Source organism: Camellia sinensis, chromosome 5, assembly GCF_055761805.1.
Source record: "Camellia sinensis isolate YWXY chromosome 5, ASM5576180v1, whole genome shotgun sequence".
Taxonomy (NCBI): Eukaryota; Viridiplantae; Streptophyta; class Magnoliopsida; order Ericales; family Theaceae; genus Camellia; species Camellia sinensis.
The window spans coordinates 119,795,787-119,815,467 of NC_138965.1; the positions used below are offsets into that span (position 1 = coordinate 119,795,787).

Here is a 19,681-nt window from a genome sequence, read left to right on the forward strand (position 1 = left end):
TATTGTGTGTGTGTGTGTGTGTGTGTTTTAATTTTGTTGCATTTTTATGCTGATATTCCTCTTGGGGGGGACTAAGGTCTTCAGGCAATGGGGACTGTTGATTTGAGCAAAGTCCACGATAGTTTTTAAGTTATTTTTCAAACTCACATTGTTTTATGTACTTGTATTTTGAAAATACAAGTTCAGGGTATTCAAAGCATAACTTCAATGAAGTTGTGTTTTTTCAAAATTTGACTTGATTAATGTGTTGTAAAAAAATATGATTTCAAGCTTGAAGTAATGTTTTCTTGAAGTTGAGTCCTGAAAACATGCATTTGAAAAATAAGTTGTAACACAATTGAGTTTATAACAACTTGAATTTGGTAAAAATTTGGCAATTTTGCCATATGATACTTTGATAGGAGAAATTGTAACTCGGTGTATGTTCAAAAAAAAAAAATTTCAAATCAATGGTAAATTTTATTTTAATAATTAAAGTCATGAGTTTTTTTTATAAATTTATAAATATTTTGTGAAAATATCACTGATTTGCAATTTTTCCTTACTTTGATATCCTATTTGGCCTCTGGCATGCGTGTTTGAGGATTTTAAGCTGGAAAAGATGAGGTTTTTTTCCCCTGTTTTTGTTTTTGCTTTTGCTTTTTTGTTTTTGTTTTTTTACAATGAAGATGGTTTTGTACAACTTTGGGAACCTATTTGACAGTAGATTCTCTTTATGCATCCGGTTATGCTACAGACCCCCACTGGGGTCGACCCCCACTGACCCCCAGTGGGAGGTGGCAGCCCCTCATTCGTCCAAACACCCAAAAAAAAAAAAAAAAAAAAAACAATTTTTTTTTTTAACCAATGGGAAGCCACCATTCATGACCCCCAGTGACCCCCACTGGGGGTCTGAGGCATTTTTCTTATGCATCCTATGGTCCCTTGCCAATTCTAAAATTTGTTACATTTCATACCAAAGCTTGCATTCATTTTACACAAAAGTAAGCTTTCGTACTGTCATGCCTTCCTTTGTTGATACAAATTCTTGCTAATTTAGAAAAGAGTAATGTTAGATTCACACATTTATATTCACAAATTTATCCACAATGATGTGGCATGAGAATTGGGCTTATCATCATTAAGTGTGTAATAAATATCCTGTCACATTATTATAGAAACTTTTAAGAGTCTAACATTTTCCTTTACGCTATGTTTGGTTAGCAGATTTGGAAAGAGAAATGGAAAAGGTATGTGAAATTATGTGAAATATAAGTATATTTTATTCTCATTTTATCTACTTTTTTCATTTTTCTTTCTAAATCCCTCCTCAAATTATCCAACCAAACACAGCATAATAACTGCTCGACTTACTCTGTTGAGTTTAGTCTTTTGGAACGATCATATGAAGCAAACTAATTGAAATCCTTGTCTTTTAAACACCTTCTGCCAAACATAAATAAAGGAATGACTCCTCTAAAGAATTTGTATATTCTTTCCTTTTCCTCTTTCAAAAAACTATCTTTTATGAGCCACATAACCGTAATGCATGATCCAATCAACTCGTGCTGAATCCTCTTTTTCTATCTTTCAACTATAAAATACGAATATATGCATAGTTGTTAGATTTTCCGAAACTTTTTTTCTAAATAAAAGATCAACTATTTTTAGTTATAATAGTTTACTAAATTTTGTAAATTATTTACAATTTTGTAAACATGAAAATACATAACTAAACCATTTTTTTATTTGTGATTTACAAAATTTTATAATTATAAATATAAACTTTACGGAGACAAATTTTTTCATCAATTAATTGAGTTCCAAGTTAGATTTATAATGAAATATTATTTGAGGCATAATAAAGAATTATTCTATTATAACCAAAATAACAAATACAATAGGCCATAACTATGGCCTCATTGAGAATTGACTTTATTAGTGATTTTTTAACTTTTTTATAACATGAAAAAAAATTATGTGTTTGAGAATGATTTTTTTTAGTTATATCGAAAATCATGAATTAATAAGGGGTCATGTGTTAACGTTTTTGTTTCTTATTTTCTTTTTTCATATTCATTTTTTTAAAAACAAAAAAATGAAAACTTGTTTGGTATATTATTTTTGTTTTCAAACATATGAAATTGATTTCAAAATTTTCAAAATATTTTAAAACACAAAAATGTTGTTTTCGTTTGTTTTTAAAATAAGTTTTCATTTTCTCCTCTCACCCACCACCTTTAGCCATCATCCACCGCTACCACACTCCATCGATCACCACTACCACCATCTCCACCACCGGTGAGTGGCGAGCTTTGGCCAACCTTCAGTGTCTCTCCAATGGTGAACGATTACCGTCGTAATCTTCGACAACCTTTTGGCATCCTTTTAGCCACCTTGTATCCTCTGACGGCATTCAACTACTAACTCTGACAGATACCTTCAGCTACCTGCCACTATTAGTTACCACATTTGTCCACCATCTACTTCCGGTTACCAAAATTGGCAACTCATTAAATATATTTCTTTATTTTTATTTTTAAAATATTTTTGTATTCCAAACAATTTTTTTGTTTTTGTTTTTGTTTTTTACAAAAATAAACGAAAACCAATTTTTATTTTATGTAAACTAAAAAATGAAAATTATAAACATTAACCATGCCTAAGATATATTTTTTTCACTTTTTTACTTTTTTAATTAAAAAATCAAGTTGTAATCAGAGCTTGAAAAGTCATTTGGGAACACAAAAAAAGGTTAATCGTTGACTAAAAAACAGTTAAAAAGTCACTAAGGGTTCGTTTCGGAAATGAGTTGACTTTTTGATTTTTTAGCTATTTTAGTCTAGAATTAAAAAACTTAGTTTGGGAAGAGTTTTTTGACTTTTTTAGTTTTTTTTTGTGAGAGAAATAATGTAATGATTATGAGTTGGATGTGATGTTTTATCTTAGGCTAAAAAACCTATTTTATTTTATTTTGTTTTAATTATTTTAGCCAAAAAAAATCCCAAACCCTCTTTCCCAAACAAACTCTAAGTTGCTTGTCACCAACTAAAAAAGGTAAAGTTCACATCAAAATTTTCACTAAATTTTTTTTTTAAACAATTAACTCAAAAAACACTAAAAAGTCAAAAAACAAAATCCGAAAATGCCAATTATGCCCGTTTGCAACTTGACTTTTTTTTTTAGTATTTTTTAATTTTTTGTAAGGTGAAAAAAGTTATTATTGTGTGTTAGAGCAATTTTTTTATTCGAATACATAGTCGTGAGGGAAAAAAAATGATTAATATGCATAATGTAATATTCGAATTATTTTTTAATTTTTTTAGCTAAAAAAATTAGTTGTTAAATGAGGTTGGAGTCACAATGAACACTATTGGTTGTTTTGGAAAGATTAAGGGTTGGTTTGGCATGTTATAAAAAGATAAAAAATCAAAAAGTTATCACTATTCAAAAGAAAAAATTAAAAAAACAAATTTACAAAAAAAAAAATAAATACAAGCCAACTTTCTATGACGTGACAATGGTACAATCTAAACTGATGTCTACTCAAAAAAAAAAAAAAAAAAAAAAAAGTCTCAAATGATGGTACAAATTACACAGGCAGTGCACAACACAAGACGTTGTTGTTCGGCTAGTGAGGGCCCATCACGAGCCCCATTTTAATAATCTGAACCGTTCAATGTGTAGAACTCGTCGAGTACTATATGCATGTAAAAAATCACGTTGATCAAATATCGATAACTATATGATCAAATTAGTTTTGTATATAAAAAAATGAACGTTGAACAAATTAACGGTTGACAAAAAACTAATCCGATCAGATAGCTATCGATATCCGATCAACGTGATTTTTTATAAGTATATAGTACTCGACAAAAAAGTCAACTCTTATTTATACATTTTTTATATATCTTTTCGTAAAAAATTAAAAAAATTAATTTCCAAAAATTATAAATAAGTCATAAATTAATCAACCTACAACATCCATAACTAATTTTGTTTTGTTTTGAGGGGGGAGTGATTACAAAATTTAGGAGAAATTACCACCCAAAAAAAAAAAAAAAATCTAGAGTTTGATCATTTTAACAAATTAAACTATGGGTTTTTATTTTTGTTAATTTAAATTCCAGTTTTTCAATCTAAATTATTTGTCTATTTTTGTTAAGTAAAATCAACAAAAAATTTGATATTTTAGTCATTAAATTCAATGAAAAATGATATTTTAGACATTTTATGTATACTTACATGTTTAAGAACTAAAATACTATTTTTCTGTCAATTTTACTTAACAAAAATAGACGAATAGTTTAGATTAAAAGCAAATAAAAAAAATTGAGATTTAAATTGCCAAAATAAAAAAGTCAATATTTATTTTGTTACAAGTCTCAAATCCTAATTTTTTTGGTTGCCCATAAAATTTTTGAATGATTATAATTTGGTCAGTGGAGGTCTCAAGCAATGCTAGGGGTGCAATTTGGGTTGGCTCAATTGGAGCAATCCGAGCCCAGTTTGAATTATTTTAAGATTTGGATAAGATATTTTTGAATTCAATACCAATTTGAACAAAAATTCAGAAGTTTGAATTAAATTTGGATGTGTTTGGGTAAAGACATCAAAACACCCAAGCAACTTGAAATCCGAATTATACATATATAGATATATAAAAATATTAAATATACATATGAATTATTAACTATTACATGATATTAAAGTAATTTAAATTATTAAATCATATTGAATATATTATATATATATATATTCACTCAAAATCTTATATTTTTTATTTCCACTCATAAATTTTAAAGAGTATCATAACGATATCTCTCTTACATTATATAAATTATATTTGTTTTGATAGTATTAATAATTTTTTAAAAAAACTACAAACATAATCTATTTTTGATAAATTAATAATTTGGTTACACAAAAAAAAAATTAAAATTAAAATTTATAATTTGAATAATTTAAATTTAACTCAAATCAAACTTAAACATGCAGCTTCATGCTACAATTCAAATTTAAGCAGACCTGAATAGATGTCAACACAATTTAAATTAAATTTGAACAACTTCTCAATTCGACTCAAGCTACAATTCAAATTAAATTTGAACAACTTCTCAATTCGACTGAAGTCACCAGGGATGGCAATTTAAACCCGACCTGATGGGGACCCGGCCCCCCAATCTCAATTAGAACGGTTTTTTCCCAAAAAAATACCCCCGACAGGCCGGGGATGGTATTTGAAAATGAATCCTCAACAATTTTCGGGCCAGGGATGGTGATACGTTCCCTAACCCTGTTCCCGTTTCCCCCTAATTGAAATTATTATTATACCCCTCTATTATAGCCCTCTCCATCTCTCTTTCTTTCTCTCTCTTTGTGTCTCTTCCTTCTGCTCTCTCTCTCTCTCTCTCTCTCTCTCTCTCTCTCTCTCTTATTTCCATAGCGATGTAGCCATTGTCGCCTCCTCCTCCACACCATCGTTACTGCCGCGATGCTAGAGTCGTCGAACCTCCATACTCTGGCGTCTGTTCCCTTCGCCATGGCAGACCTGAGTAGAAGTGAACAAAAGTTACAAACGTTGCTAACGTTGATTCACTTTCTTTCACACCTCACGTCGTCCTCCTTCGTCGTTCATCGCCACTGATACACATCATAATCTCTTTACTCAGATCTCTCTCTCTCTCTATGACACACACTCAGATACACAAATCTCAGATCTGTTTGATGACACACAACGATCTCAGATCTGTGTTGATGATACATACTCAAATCTCATGTATATGTATATGTATATGTATACATATATGTGTGTGTGTGTGTCTATCTGTCTCAATTTTTTTATTTTTTTTTTGTGGTAGTTGATCTGTTGTGTATGTATATGCTTATGTGTAATTGTAATTATTTTGGTTGTTAATGTTAATTTTGATGATGTTGTTGATATTAATGAAAATGAAACAGATTGGGAATGATATTGTTGTTGATGATTTTGTTATTTTTGTACGGAGATTTTTTGGGATCGGAAAAAACCTAATCCCCGTTAGAGAGTGGGGGCAGGAGATGATGAGTTCCTTGGCAAAAATCAAGGGCAGAAACAAAAAATTTTATACCTTCAAAGATAAAAAAACGGAAAGTATAATCCGATCCAACCTGTTGTCATTCCTAAAACTCACCCGGTTGCACCCTAGTAAATGCTAATTGAAAATGGTTACCCTAGTCAATGCTAATTGAAAAATGGTTAAAGCATCTCCAATGCATAGCTAAAGAAGCTGCCAAAGCCATAATATGACAGCTTGAGCAAAAATAACTTTTCCAATGGCATGCTATAGCAGCTGCCAAATCTGTCAGGTCACTCAAACCAACTGCTTTCTTCCTTTCCTCCTTCCCTTTTCAGTTGGACCAAACATGCCACATCAAAGATTAACAAAATTTTGGCTCCAAATTCAAAAATCTCACAATAAATTTTCACAATTTTCACAAATCTTAACAAATTAAATAACAAAATGATTAGTGAACCAAATTTTTACGAATCTCATAACAAATTTCAGAACTAATTTAAGTGAATAACAAATCTGAAACAAATTTACCTGAATTTAAAGGGTTTAGGGCTTTTTTGTGCAGTGAAGAGGGTTTTGTGAAGTACGAATAGATACATGGATGGAGATGGAGGTTCGGCGATCGTCACCATCGGAAGCATCGACCTCAGCGGTGAAGGGAATCCGACAGTGGTGGTGCATCTAACAAACCCAAACCTATAATGGCGGTGGAGGTAAGTAACGATGGACCTTGCTCTTATTCTTACTACTTCAAACCCAAACCCACTGGTACCCCTCTCTCTATATATATATATATATATTCATGTTTATATATGGATTGCATTTGTTGTAGGTATGGAGGTGGAGGGTCTGAAAATAAAGGAAGCTTATAGAAGGAGACAGATGAAAACGGAAAAAGGAAGGGAGCCCTAGATCGAAATGTGTGTGTGTGTGTATGAGAGAGAGAGAGAGAGATGATGAAAGTGAAGATGGAATCAGCCTTGAAGATTCCAGAGGTTGAATCTCAATCGTGGATTAGGAAATCATCCAACGGTTAGTATAATTTTGCAGTGGTATATTTTTTGGTAGAATGAATTATATATATATTTTAATTTTTTTTCTTATTTTTTATATTTGTCTAGTTGAGAATAATGTAAATATATAATTTTTTTTAAAACAGTTAAAAAAAGTTACAAAAGACAAAAAATAAATTAAAAAAATTATTAAAAACCTTACATCCAAACAACACTTACAAATTTGAAGAGAAAATTAGTTAAGATTTGTTAAAATAACATGTAAACCATTAAAACACCATTGTTATAATTTGATAAAATAATACTATTTATTACCAAATTATAATAATAATAATGTTATTTTAATAACGATTATGCTAGGGAGCTCGAAAGCTCCCTCGAATCCTCCTAACCTTGATTTTTTTTTTTCAGAAGCAGAGAAGGAGAAAAGAAGGGAGGAGGAGGAAGGAGGAGGAGGAGTGGACTGGAGGAGGCCATAACAGTGGGAGGAGGCGGAGGCAGGGCCGGAGGCGACGGCGGAGCTGCTGTGACGATCGGAGCTGGGCGACGGGCTGGGCGATCGGCGGCGACGTGCTGGGCGACGATCTCTTCTCTCTTCCCCTCTTCTTCTCTCTTTCTCTCCCTCTCCCTCCGAGCTGTTGCAGAGTCGAACATGGAAGAAGAAAAAAGAAAAGAAAAGAAAAAAAAAGATCCTCAAAGCAACATCATTTTGAAAATTAGGAGATTAGGTGGATCAAATTCAAATTCTCAAACATTATTCTTTTAATAAATAATAAATAGCGTTGGAGATGCCCTTAGCCCGTCTTTACCGAGTTCCTTCTCTCACTTCTCCTTCTAGTCAACTCTCTCAAAACAAGAGCCAAAGAGTCGTCCGACCTTCAACCCCAACAACCCCCACCCCACTTCACTCCTTCCCCAATATACACCAAAACAAAAACACAAACACAAACACAAACGCGAACACTCGAACACGAACGATGTCTATATTATATGATCAGATCTTGAATTTGTGACAATTAAAGCTGAGATATGGGCCACCTAAACCTCCCCTCCTCCAAGCGCAACAACCCCAGGCAGTGGCGCCTCCTCGATCTCATCACTGCCTCCTTCTTCGCTGCCGTCCTCCTCTTCTTCCTCCTCGTTTTCACTCCTCTCGGCGACTCCCTCGCCGCCTCGGGCCGCCAGTCCCTCCTCCGCTCCACGGCGGATCCGCGGCAGCGCCACCGCCTGGTTGAGCTTGTGGAGTCTGGCCTCCAGCAGACCATCGAGTCTTGCCCTGCCGATGCTGTTGATCACATGCCGTGTGAGGATCCGAGGCTGAACAGTCAGCTCAGTAGAGACATGAATTTTTATAGAGAAAGGCATTGTCCGCCGCCCGACCAGACGCCTCTGTGCTTGATTCCGCCGCCCCAAGGGTACCGTCTTCCGGTCCACTGGCCAGAAAGCTTGCACAAGGTATATATATATATATATATTTGATATTGAACATAGATTTAAGTGTTAATTTCACTTTTATCTCATCTCTAAATAATTATTTTCATCAATCTATTTAGTCCAATTAGATATGTCAGTCCAAATTAGTAAAGGTGGAAGCCTCACCCAATAGGCAAAAATGTAATTTTACAATTTGGACAACTTAAACGCCCATCAAATTGATTGTGAGGCGTAGTTTGTTCAAAATAGTAAGGAAAAATGAGTGTTTGATGGTATGATTTAAGTTATTTGAATTCTAAAATGGCCTTTTTGCTTATCAAATTAGGCTTAAGATTTGGAAAGAGATTTGGAAAAGAAAAGAGAAAAGAGGTGTGAAATTAAGTGAAACATAAGTATATTTTATTCACATTTTACGTACTTTTTTCTTCTTTTTTTTTCTTTTTTCTTTTTCAAATCCTTTCCCAAATTCTCTAATCAAGGAAAGAGAAAAAGGAATGTGAAATTAGGTAAAATGTATGTGTATTTTATTCACATTTCACCTACATTTTGTCTTTATCTTTTCAAATATCCTAATCAAACACAGCGTTAATGATTTGTACAATCGTCTTCAATTGGACCTTAGAAATTGTAGGGACTAAATAGATGAAACTAATAGTTTAGGAATGAAATAGAAAACAAGTTGATATACTAGGGATAAAAGTGAAATTAAGGCCTCATTTGGTAACTCACTCTTTTAGTTTAAAAGTAAAAAAATCACTAAAAAAACTAAAATGCCAACAACCTATAAAAAAAAAAAAAAAAAGTCAAAGATTTCATTTTCTCTTTACTTTTTACATAATTTTTCGTAAAAAATTAAAAAGTCATTTCAAACATACTAATTTTTTTTATTTCATATTTTAACCAAAAAATCAAAAAGTTACTAAAATAGTCTGTTCTCAAACAAGGCCTAACCCTAGATTTAAGCATCTTAGATCTTGGGTTTTGTCGGGTTGTTGTGTTTCTGGTACAATTGTTAGCCAAAATTTGATTTTTTTTTTTTTTTGTCTTAGTTTGATTAATGATTAGTCTCATGCTCCATACACAAAAATAAAATAAAATAAAAACTCTTCTCTTATAGTTGAATTTGTGGATTCAATTTTTAATGGTGTTGAATTGTTTGTTGATACACTAAAATTGTGTTAATTGGGACATTGGTTCAGTCTTTTATCTGTTTCATTATTGTTATTATTTTTGGTGAAGTTCTGTTGTGAATGTAGTTGTTATTGAGGATCTGTGTGTTACCATCTTGAGAAAAGGAAGCGTTCTTTGCGGTCATTTGGATTTGACAATATCTCTATTGAGCATGTATTTTGGAACAATTTTTGTTTTGATTAGCCCCTTACTTGAAAAATGCCTTTGCAAGATTAAGAAGGCGAAAGGTATAGGTGTGAATGGGCTAAGATGGGGTGCCCAGCTTCTTAGAGCACCCAGCTAGTCTTGAGGCACATGCATATGAATTTTTCTAGTCTTATAAACATTTCCAACCCTGAGCCCTCATAAGTAGCCTAACTAAGTTGGTTTGCGACTTTTAGGCTTAAGCCAAAGTTGTATTCCAATTTCCGTCCAATTATGCAAGTTTGAACCTTTATAATGTAACTTATTGTAGGCACTTGACAACCTACCACATGTCCATTAACATTAGACACGACATTGCCATGTGTACACATCACCACATGTCAGCCTCATGATACGCATATTCGTTTACACTAGATGAGCCCTTGGTGTCGCCACTCATCGAACAACTTGATGAGCAATAATTTAGTGTGTGCTTCAATCCCTCATACTTCTAAGTTGTGACGACGAGGCACTTCTAGGATTCTAGAGTCATTTAACACCTTGGTCTCTTGGCCTAGGTTGGGAACAAGGCTAAGAGACGAAGGCTCATCACAGCATTTCCCCGCCGTTGGGTTTACCGATTTTAGGTCCATCCAACTGAAACTTCACTGCTTCTCTCTCTCTCTCTCTCTCACTGGACTGTTTTGTTTCTCACCCAATCACATCTAGAGCCTCCAGGCCTTTGACGCTCTTTGTGGTCTTTCCACAGAACCTACACTGTACTGTACTACCATATTTAGAAATCATTATTCAGTGGTTATGGTACATTCCATGAAATTAGACACTTTTATTTATCTTCCTAGTGTTGTCATACCATAATGCATGAAAAACATGCTTCTTGGTACCACCTGAGAAACCTATTATGAATTATTTTTCAGTTTGTGCTTTGAGATGGAATGACTGCAATTTAATGTACTTATACCAGACTACCAGTGCCTTAAATTAATTGGAATCTTGCAGTATAACTATTATGTTTTGTGTGCAGATATGGCATAGCAACATGCCACACAATAAGATAGCTGACAGGAAAGGCCATCAAGGATGGATGAAAAAGGAAGGCCCGTACTTCATTTTTCCTGGCGGTGGCACAATGTTCCCAGATGGAGCCGAACAATATATTGAGAAACTTAAACAGTATATTCCTATAGCTGGTGGAGATCTAAGGACAGCTCTTGATATGGGATGTGGGGTGGGAACTGTGATCTTTTGTTTCGTTGATCTCTAATTGATTCTTGATCCTTTTTTAGCCATTTAATTCAATGCCCTTACAGGTTGCTAGTTTTGGTGGATACCTCCTAGCTGAAGACATTTTAACCCTCTCCTTTGCTCCAAGAGATTCACACAAAGCACAAATACAATTTGCATTGGAAAGAGGAATACCAGCATTTGTTGCCATGCTTGGTACTCGCAGACTTCCATTTCCCGCTTCCTCATTTGACTTGGTGCACTGCTCTCGATGTTTGATCCCTTTTACAGCATATAGTAAGTTCTCTTTAACTCATGTGCCTCTCACATTGTACGCTTCATTTATTGCTTCGGTTCTTATTATAAACAATGTCATACTTTGCAGATGCAACATATTTTATCGAAGTTGATAGGTTACTTCGCCCAGGAGGGTACATAGTCATTTCTGGCCCCCCTGTACAGTGGCCTAAACAAGATAAGGAATGGGCAGATCTCCAGGCAGTGGCTAGAGCATTGTGTTATGAGCTGATTGCTGTAGATGGGAACACTGTCATCTGGAAAAAGCCTAATGGGGATTCATGTCTCCCAAATCAAAATGAATTTGGGCTTGAATTGTGTGATGAATCTGATGACCCAAATCATGCATGGTAGTTGTCCTTTCAATGCCTCCGTTCTTCTTCTTCTTCCTTTTTTTGATCTCTCCTTTTATTTTCTTTTTAGTTTACTAATAGAATGCTGCTCCATGGAAACACCATTATTTTGTTCCTTTTTTGATTGTATGTTGTAGCTGCTTAAAAGGATTTAAATGATTGTGGTCTTAGTTTCTAATCTCAGCATTGCAGCACTGATCAACAATATTGACTAAAGCTCATCTAAAGAACCTGTTGGATTTGGAATCTGAGCTCAAGTCTTTTGCAGGTACTTCAAGTTAAAGAAATGTGTTAGCAGGAAATTATCTGTTAAAGGAGAATATGCTGTTGGGATGATTCCAAAGTGGCCAAAGAGGCTAACGAAAGCTCCTTCCAGGACCGAACTCATGAAAAATGGAATTGATCTGTTTGAAGCTGATACTCGACGGTGGGCAAGGAGAGTTGCTTATTATAAAACTTCTTTGAACTTGAAGCTGGGAACTCCAGCTATACGAAATGTCATGGACATGAATGCATTTTTTGGAGGTTTTGCTGCTGCGCTATTATCTGATCCTGTGTGGGTAATGAATGTTATTCCCGCTCGCAAGCCTTCAACGCTTGGTGTCATTTATGACAGAGGCCTTATTGGAGTTTACCATGATTGGTGAGTTCTTATGGCATGCCTACCTTTATCTCTTAACACTCCATTTGTTTTGGTGAAAAATATTTTATGGAATTTTTTTTTTTTTTTTTGGCGTTTGTTACTATTGAAAACGGAAGTCAATCGAAAACCTTTTATGTGGTCAACGGAAAGCAAGTTTATTTAGATAGAAAATATTTTTCACTTTTAAAAGGTAGAAAATATTTTCCTAGACCAAAGTCTGATGAATACAATACACTACCACAACCACTACCCCATTATCACCACCGTTGCCATACCACCACCACCACTAATTTGTTCCTTTATTATGTTTATGTTTTCTGCATGGTGGACTTTTCCTTGTGGTTGTGATTGATTTAATAATAGCAACTCACACCGTGTACAAAATGTTACCTGATCTCTAAAGAGGCTTTTACTGATGAGATGATGTTTATGATTGATGATGACAGGTGCGAGCCTTTCTCAACATATCCTAGGAGTTATGATCTCATCCATGTAGCTTCCATTGAGTCGCTTACAAGAGATCCCGGCTCTGGAAAGAGCAGGTAGATTTATTTTCATTCACGATCTTTGAGTATTAATTCTTCAGCCTTCTCTTATTTATTTATTTTTAAAAAAATTTGAGTTGTGGAATTATTTTTTGCTCCTATTAATTCTATTATTTGGAGAAGTTTGGCTGCTATTATAACCAGTTTGATGTCATGGGTAGTTGCTGTCTCTTTACTGCTTATACAAACTAATAGTGCAAGATGTGATTAGGATTATCTCTTTGTGACTACTATAACAGGTGTAACCTTGTGGATTTGATGGTGGAGATTGATCGAATGCTACATCCAGAAGGGATGGTTGTGATTCGAGATTCCCCTGAAGTGATCGACAAAGTAGAACACATTGCTCACGCTGTCAGATGGACTGCCACCATACATGAGAAGGAACCCGAATCGCATGGGAGGGAGAAAATACTCGTAGCAACGAAAAGTTTTTGGCAGTTGCCTTCATCATCCCGCTGATGCGTCTTTTTCTTTGTTGTAATGTAAGTATGATTTTAATTTTTTTCCCCTTATTTAAAGCTAATATGTCATTATGTGCATCAAATGATGTAGCTTTAATCTCATTTAGTTCGATCTTACGTCAAGGGGTAGTCATGATAGAATACTCTTGCCAGTGGCAATTATAATCTTATTTATTTTTTAGGGTCAATTGTAAGATATCATTTAGAAAAATGAAAAAAAAAAAAAAAAAAAATTCTATGTTGAACAAGTTTCAACTTAGGAAGATAGATAGATTTCATGATGTGTAATAGCTAAGGAACTGCAATGTATTATGATAAACTTTATTTTCCATTACATTGTTTTCTTTGTTGTCTTGCTTATCAATTTAACTCATTTATATAAATAATTTATTTATAAATAATAAAAAATAAACAATTTAAATTATAGAATGGACTCGGAGTGAGCCCACTAGCAGTCTCAAGAGTTGTTTGAATAAGAGTGTGCACGTAGTACAAGAAAATAAAATGCTTTAAAAAATAATGGATTATTTGTGTTGCTTTTTAAAGGAAGTTATCAGAAAGTCTCATGGGAGAATCAGCTATTTCAAATAGTCCTGAGAATTTTTTAATACATTGATGAGTTCTCTTTGTTTTAACAACCTTATCTTTAAGATCTTATTTTAAATTTTGGTGTGATTTGATGGACGTTTTTATCTTTCTTCATTGTGGGACATCATTTTAGGGAAGTTGGATCTAATTTTTGGACCATGTTTTTGTCACTTCAATGTAACAACGTAATATATTAAAAAATTTCTTAGTGAATTTTTAAAAAATGTAACACTTTTAACGTAGCTGATGGGTTGTTGAACACCAAAATTAAACACTAAATTAAACCAAATTCTTTTAGAATAATGGTAAGTCCAGGTATTGATTCACAGGGACAATTGTGAAATTAAACTAATTTAATTGATAAATTCTTAAATTAATTTTGATGAAAAAGAATGATTGATCATAACCTAATTTAATAACGAATAAATTAAATTAAATAATTAAATTATCAATTATAATTGAAAATAGATTTACTGAATTGGGAAAAAACCTAGGGCGAAGAGTCCACCACTAGTCACGTAAATTGGGTTTTCAAATTGAAAACAATTATGTTGTGATTTGAACAGAATAATATTTCGTAACTACAAATTCAAAGCTTTTAATAAGAAAATCATTACGTTCAATGTACGAGCACGAACCATCTCAAGTAGTACGAATCGTTCACTCTAAACTAAGATAGTGATACGATTCGTCTCTCGTAGTATGATTCGTCTCATACCTTGAATGTGAAAGAATAGAAAACTCTTGTATAGAAAACATTTAACAATCACAAAAAGTCGAATATTTGAAGAAATAATAAAATATATATATATAAAACTTCTAAAACACCATACAAGTGTTCAAATGTATACATAATTGAAAATCCAAAAAGAATAACTTATTACATGGTTAGGGTTTCATCAAAACCCTAGAAAAAGAGACTAGCCACTCATAGAAGAGTGGAAGGAGGTAGATGGAGAAGAAGTCACCATGGGAGATATGCTTGAAGCTTCAAGTTTCTCTTCTTTTCAAACCCTACCCTCCCTTTCTTGACAAAACAACTTCAGAACCCTAATTCAGCCTTTTTCTTGCCTATTTATACTTCTGGCACTACTAAAATTTTGACTCTTTGCGACGGTAAAATGCCGTCACTAATACTCCTAAAGCTGTCGCAAGGCAAATGACTTTTTGCGACGGCAAGAGGAGGGTCGCAACTGGGGGCGTTGCAACAGAATTTTTGCGATGGCACAGTGCCGTCGCTAATGTTTTGCGACGGCACTATTTTACCGTCGCTAAAAATGTCATTTGAGATGGCAAAAAATACCGTCGCTAATAGTCTTTTTTTTTTTGCAACAGCAAGAACCGCTGCAAAAAGTATTAAAAAAATAATAATTTTTTTATTTTTTGCAACAGTTTAGTGTCGTCGCAAAAAGTAAAACCTGTAACAAAATCAATAAAAATATTAAAATTTTCTATTTTTTGCGATAGTGTAGTGCCGTCACAAAAAAGAAAAAAAACATCCTGCGATAAAATTATTAAAAATATTAAAATTTCTCCATAATAACATAAAAATTCCTATATAAAAATAACAATTTCTCCATAATAAAATATTCTTCCATTCATAATTACACATCAACAAAATTATCCCACTACATAATTACACATCAAGCTTAAAAACTTCTGGAATTAGCAATACCCAGATACAAAAACAGAGAAAATTTACAAGGAAACTATGTCCATTCTCAATACAACAATGCAAATTCGAGCTATTGTCTGCATTGTTAGCTTAAATCAGCAACAACCAATTGAAAAACAGAGAAAATTTAATTTTGTGGGTACTTTTTTCTGAGTAAGTAGAAAATGAACAAATGTTGGAATTTTCAATCTTCTTTCACCTGTTCTGCAATGTTTCCAGCTTCAGAAAAAGCTTCTTGGCTTTTGGAAGAGAGCTTAGCCAATGTGGTGGTGTGGACACCTCCAATTACAGCAATGAGAGGAACCACAGCAAGAGTGACAAGTGCTAATTGCAAAACAGCAATGAAACCCACCACAAATCCAGACACAAATGTTGCCATATAATATAAAAATTCCCCGACTGCACAAAATCATACCCAAACAAAAACAAGCCTGTTCAAAATAAATTTGCAAAACTTTGACAACAAAACATTGAAACCAAATGGGATTTTTCTTTTCATTCACCTTCTCGCTAATGGCATCCTGAACTATCACTGCATCAGTGTTAATGGCGAAAATGACATCGAAAGTTCGGACCTCCGTATTGAAAAACGGAATGTCTTGATTTAGAGCTGCTTCTAAGTACTTAATCCTCATTTTCGTCGATTGTCTCTCTCCAATCCACATCCAACACGAAATCTCTGTAACCATTTTTCAATTCCTTTCAATTTCATTGCAAATTTATGAAATACAAACCAAGAATTAAATACCCAAATGATCAATCTATATATATATATAGCTCACCTGCCCATGAAGATGCCCATATTGCAGCCCCAACAAGAAGGAAGTAAAACGCATACTGCAAAAATTCACAATCAAAAACACTTTCAAATCCACCAAAAAAACAAAAAACCAATATTGAATTCATGTTTTTACCTTGATAACTCCGTGTGTCATCTTATCAATGTTGTTCGCATTAGACCCAAAAGAATTCACAAGATCGGCGAAGAATCGAAGAAACAGAGGCAACGAAGAGCCATGAACAATGGTACCAACAGTCCCAATTGCCATCAAAACATAGTCCAACCCCAAATCCTTGTGAATATAATGGACAGACAGCATTTCTGGCAGTTTACCCCAAATCAAACCCAAGGTTAAAATAGCGGGAAAATGAAATGGGGGAATTAAAGAGCGGGGAATTAAAGAAATGGGGGAATTAAAGAGCAGGAAAATGAAGGCTCCGTTTGGTTACGATTTTTTGAATTTTTGAATTTTTTGAATTTTTTTAAATATTTTAATTTCAAAATATTACGATTTTAATTTTTTAAATTTTAAAATATTTTATAAAAATAAATTCAAACTCTATTTTATAAAAATATTTTTAAATATTTTAATTTTTTTGTTATGTATTTGATTATGATTTGAGTGTAGAGTTATGAAAGTAGTATGGAGTTTCGAGTTATGTGTTTGATTATGAGTTTTAAAAATAATTTTTTAATTGAGTTTTGTTTTATGTGTTTGGTTACGATTTGAGCGTAGATTTTTTTTTAAATTTAAGATATTAACATTTTAAATAATTTAAAATTTTTGAATATTTAAATTATTTAAATTTTTACGATTTAAATTTTTTGAATATTTATTTAAATTTTTTACTTATTAAATTTTTTAGATTATTTAAATTATTTAAACATTTATGATTTAAATTTTTGAATATTTATTTTGAAAAAAGATTATTTCCTTTGTAGTATTTTCAATTAAAAAATTGATTAATGTTATTTTCTGTTAATAATAATTTTTTTTAATTGAATTTTAAAAAGAATTTGGTTATGAGTGTTGATCAAAATTTTTAATAGTGTGAAAGTAATGTGTTTTGCTATGAGTTATAATAATTTGAATTAAGTTTTGAAAACTCTTTCTAAAACTCATTCTAAAACTCATAACCGAACAAATTTTCTTACTTAATATGTCAAATCAAACTTTCAAAACTCAATTTTACACTCAATTCAAAAACTCAATTCAACACTCTATTCAAAAACCATAACTAAACAAATTTTCTACACTCAAATCATAATTCTACAACTCACAAACTCAAAATACAACTCATACTCTCAAATCACATTTACAAAACTCTACCAAACGCAATCGAAATATTTTTGGTTAAAATAAATTTTTTTTTTTTGTAGTTAATGAATTTTTTTTATTTTCCATTTTTTTAATTACTAAGGTTGAAAATTTATTTGTTTCATTTTTATTTTAATGGAAAAAAAATTATTATTTTTTTATTTTGAAGAAGTAGGGGTAATATTTTAATAAAAAATATTTTTTCACGGCTCATTTTTTTTTTTTTTTTGTTACTAAGAACCAAGAACCAATTTTTTATGGTAGAGGAAAGGGAGCGACAGTGAAGGTGGTGGATAAGAGGTGATGGTGGTGGTGGTGGCGGCGGCGGCGAAGGAGGTTAGTAGTGAAGTTGTGGTAGTGGTAGAGGAGATGGAGTGGCGATGGTGGATGAAAGGTAATGGTAGTAGTAGTGGCAGTAGTGGTGGTGGTCATAGTTCCACCCATTGATTTAAATATGGTGTTTGTTTTGAGCTTTCAAATCATAATTCTACATCCATTTTTCAAAACTCAATTCAAAATATAATCATTACTTTTCAAAACTCATAACCAAACACATAATTAAAACTCTTTTCAAAACTTAATTCAAATCAATTTTTTAAATATTTAAATATTTTATAAATATTTTAATTTTGTGAGAGACAGATAAAGAAGAGAGAGATAGAGAGAGAGAGAGAGAGACAGAGTGATGAGCGAGAGAGAGAGACAAAGTGGTTGCTAAAAGTGTATTTTCTTATAATGGATCGATAAATCGAGAAGGAGCTCGATAAATAGAGAAGATGTGAGGGAAAGAGTGAGCAAGGCGAACATAGTGAGGGAGAAATAGACAAATAGACAAACAGACAGAGAGAGAAAGAAGAGTGATGAGTGAGAGAGAGAGAGAGAGAGACAGGGGGAGAGAGAGATAGACAGAAAAAGAGATAGAGAGAAAAAGAGAGAGAGATAGAGGGAGAGATAAAAAAAGAGAGAAATAGAGCGAAAAGATATGAGCGAGAGAGAGACACAGAAAAAGAGAGAGACAGAGAGAGAAGAGAGATGATAGAGAGAGATAGAAAGATAAGAGAGAAAGAAAGAGCAAAGAAATGAGAGAGATAGAGAGAAGAGAGATGAACGAAAGAGACAAAGAGAGAAGACCGATGAGAGAGATAGAGAGAAGAAAGATATGCGAGAGACACAGAGAGAAACAGACAGACAGAGAAAGAAGAGTGATGAGTGAAAGAGATAAAGAAAAAAGAGAGAGATAGAGACAGAGAGACAGGAAGATGAAAAAATGAATGAAAAGAGAAATGTTATATCAAAAGAGTAAGACGACATCGTTTTTTTTTAATTTTTTTTGCAATAGAAAACTACTGTTGCATTTATTCAAATCAGTTTGTGACTATATATATATATGAAGCTGTCTCAAAACCACAATCACTATGCTAGGTTAGAGTTTTCCAAAAACTCTTTTGAGAAAATTATACTTTCTTGTTTTCTGTGTTATATTGTTTTTACTGAATTTTTTTAATATTTTAAGTAATTTTTTTAATTTTTAGACACACCTAAAAAGTAAAAAAATCTTTTAAAAATTCACTAAATACCAAAAATATATAAAAAAATACAATAATTCAATACAATTTTTTTTTTTGTATTTTTATGTATTTATTAATTTTTAAAAATATTTTTTCATAAATTTTTTATTTTTTAAATACATCTAAGTAAGGTAAATCTAAAAAAAATATTTAAAATTTTAAAAATATTCACTAAAAAAAAAAAACGAAAGTCACTTTTTGCGACAATAGAAAATGCCGTCACGAAAAAGAAGAGTATTTGCGACGACACAATTTGCCGTCTCAAAAAAGAAGAGTATTTGCGACGGTAGAAAATATCGTCACAAATACTCTCATTTTTTGAGATGGCAAATTGTGTTGTCGCAAATACTCTCATTTTTCGCGACGGCAAATGGTGCCGTCGCAAATACTCTGCTTTTTTGAGATGAC

General features: G+C 32.7%; 1 protein-coding gene and 1 long non-coding RNA gene across 2 annotated transcripts; one reads left to right on the plus strand and one right to left on the minus strand.

Annotated features, from left to right (window-relative positions):
• Positions 1–5,014: 5,014 nt before the first annotated feature.
• LOC114311684 (uncharacterized) lies at positions 5,015–6,990 on the minus strand. Its single transcript, XR_003646579.2, has 2 exons — positions 6,567–6,990; positions 5,015–5,530 (listed from the first exon to the last, which is right to left on the minus strand). It is a non-coding gene; the product is annotated as an uncharacterized LOC114311684 (long non-coding RNA).
• An 813-nt stretch (positions 6,991–7,803) lies between these two features.
• Positions 7,804–13,677, plus strand: LOC114311680 (putative pectin methyltransferase QUA3). Its single transcript, XM_028257837.2, has 7 exons — positions 7,804–8,503; positions 10,842–11,045; positions 11,128–11,338; positions 11,427–11,688; positions 11,960–12,334; positions 12,781–12,876; positions 13,119–13,677. The coding sequence occupies exons 1-7, from the start codon at positions 8,078–8,080 to the stop codon at positions 13,339–13,341; spliced, it is 1,797 nt and encodes a 598-aa protein (XP_028113638.1). The 5' UTR covers positions 7,804–8,077; the 3' UTR covers positions 13,342–13,677.
• The last annotated feature ends 6,004 nt before the right edge of the window (positions 13,678–19,681 follow it).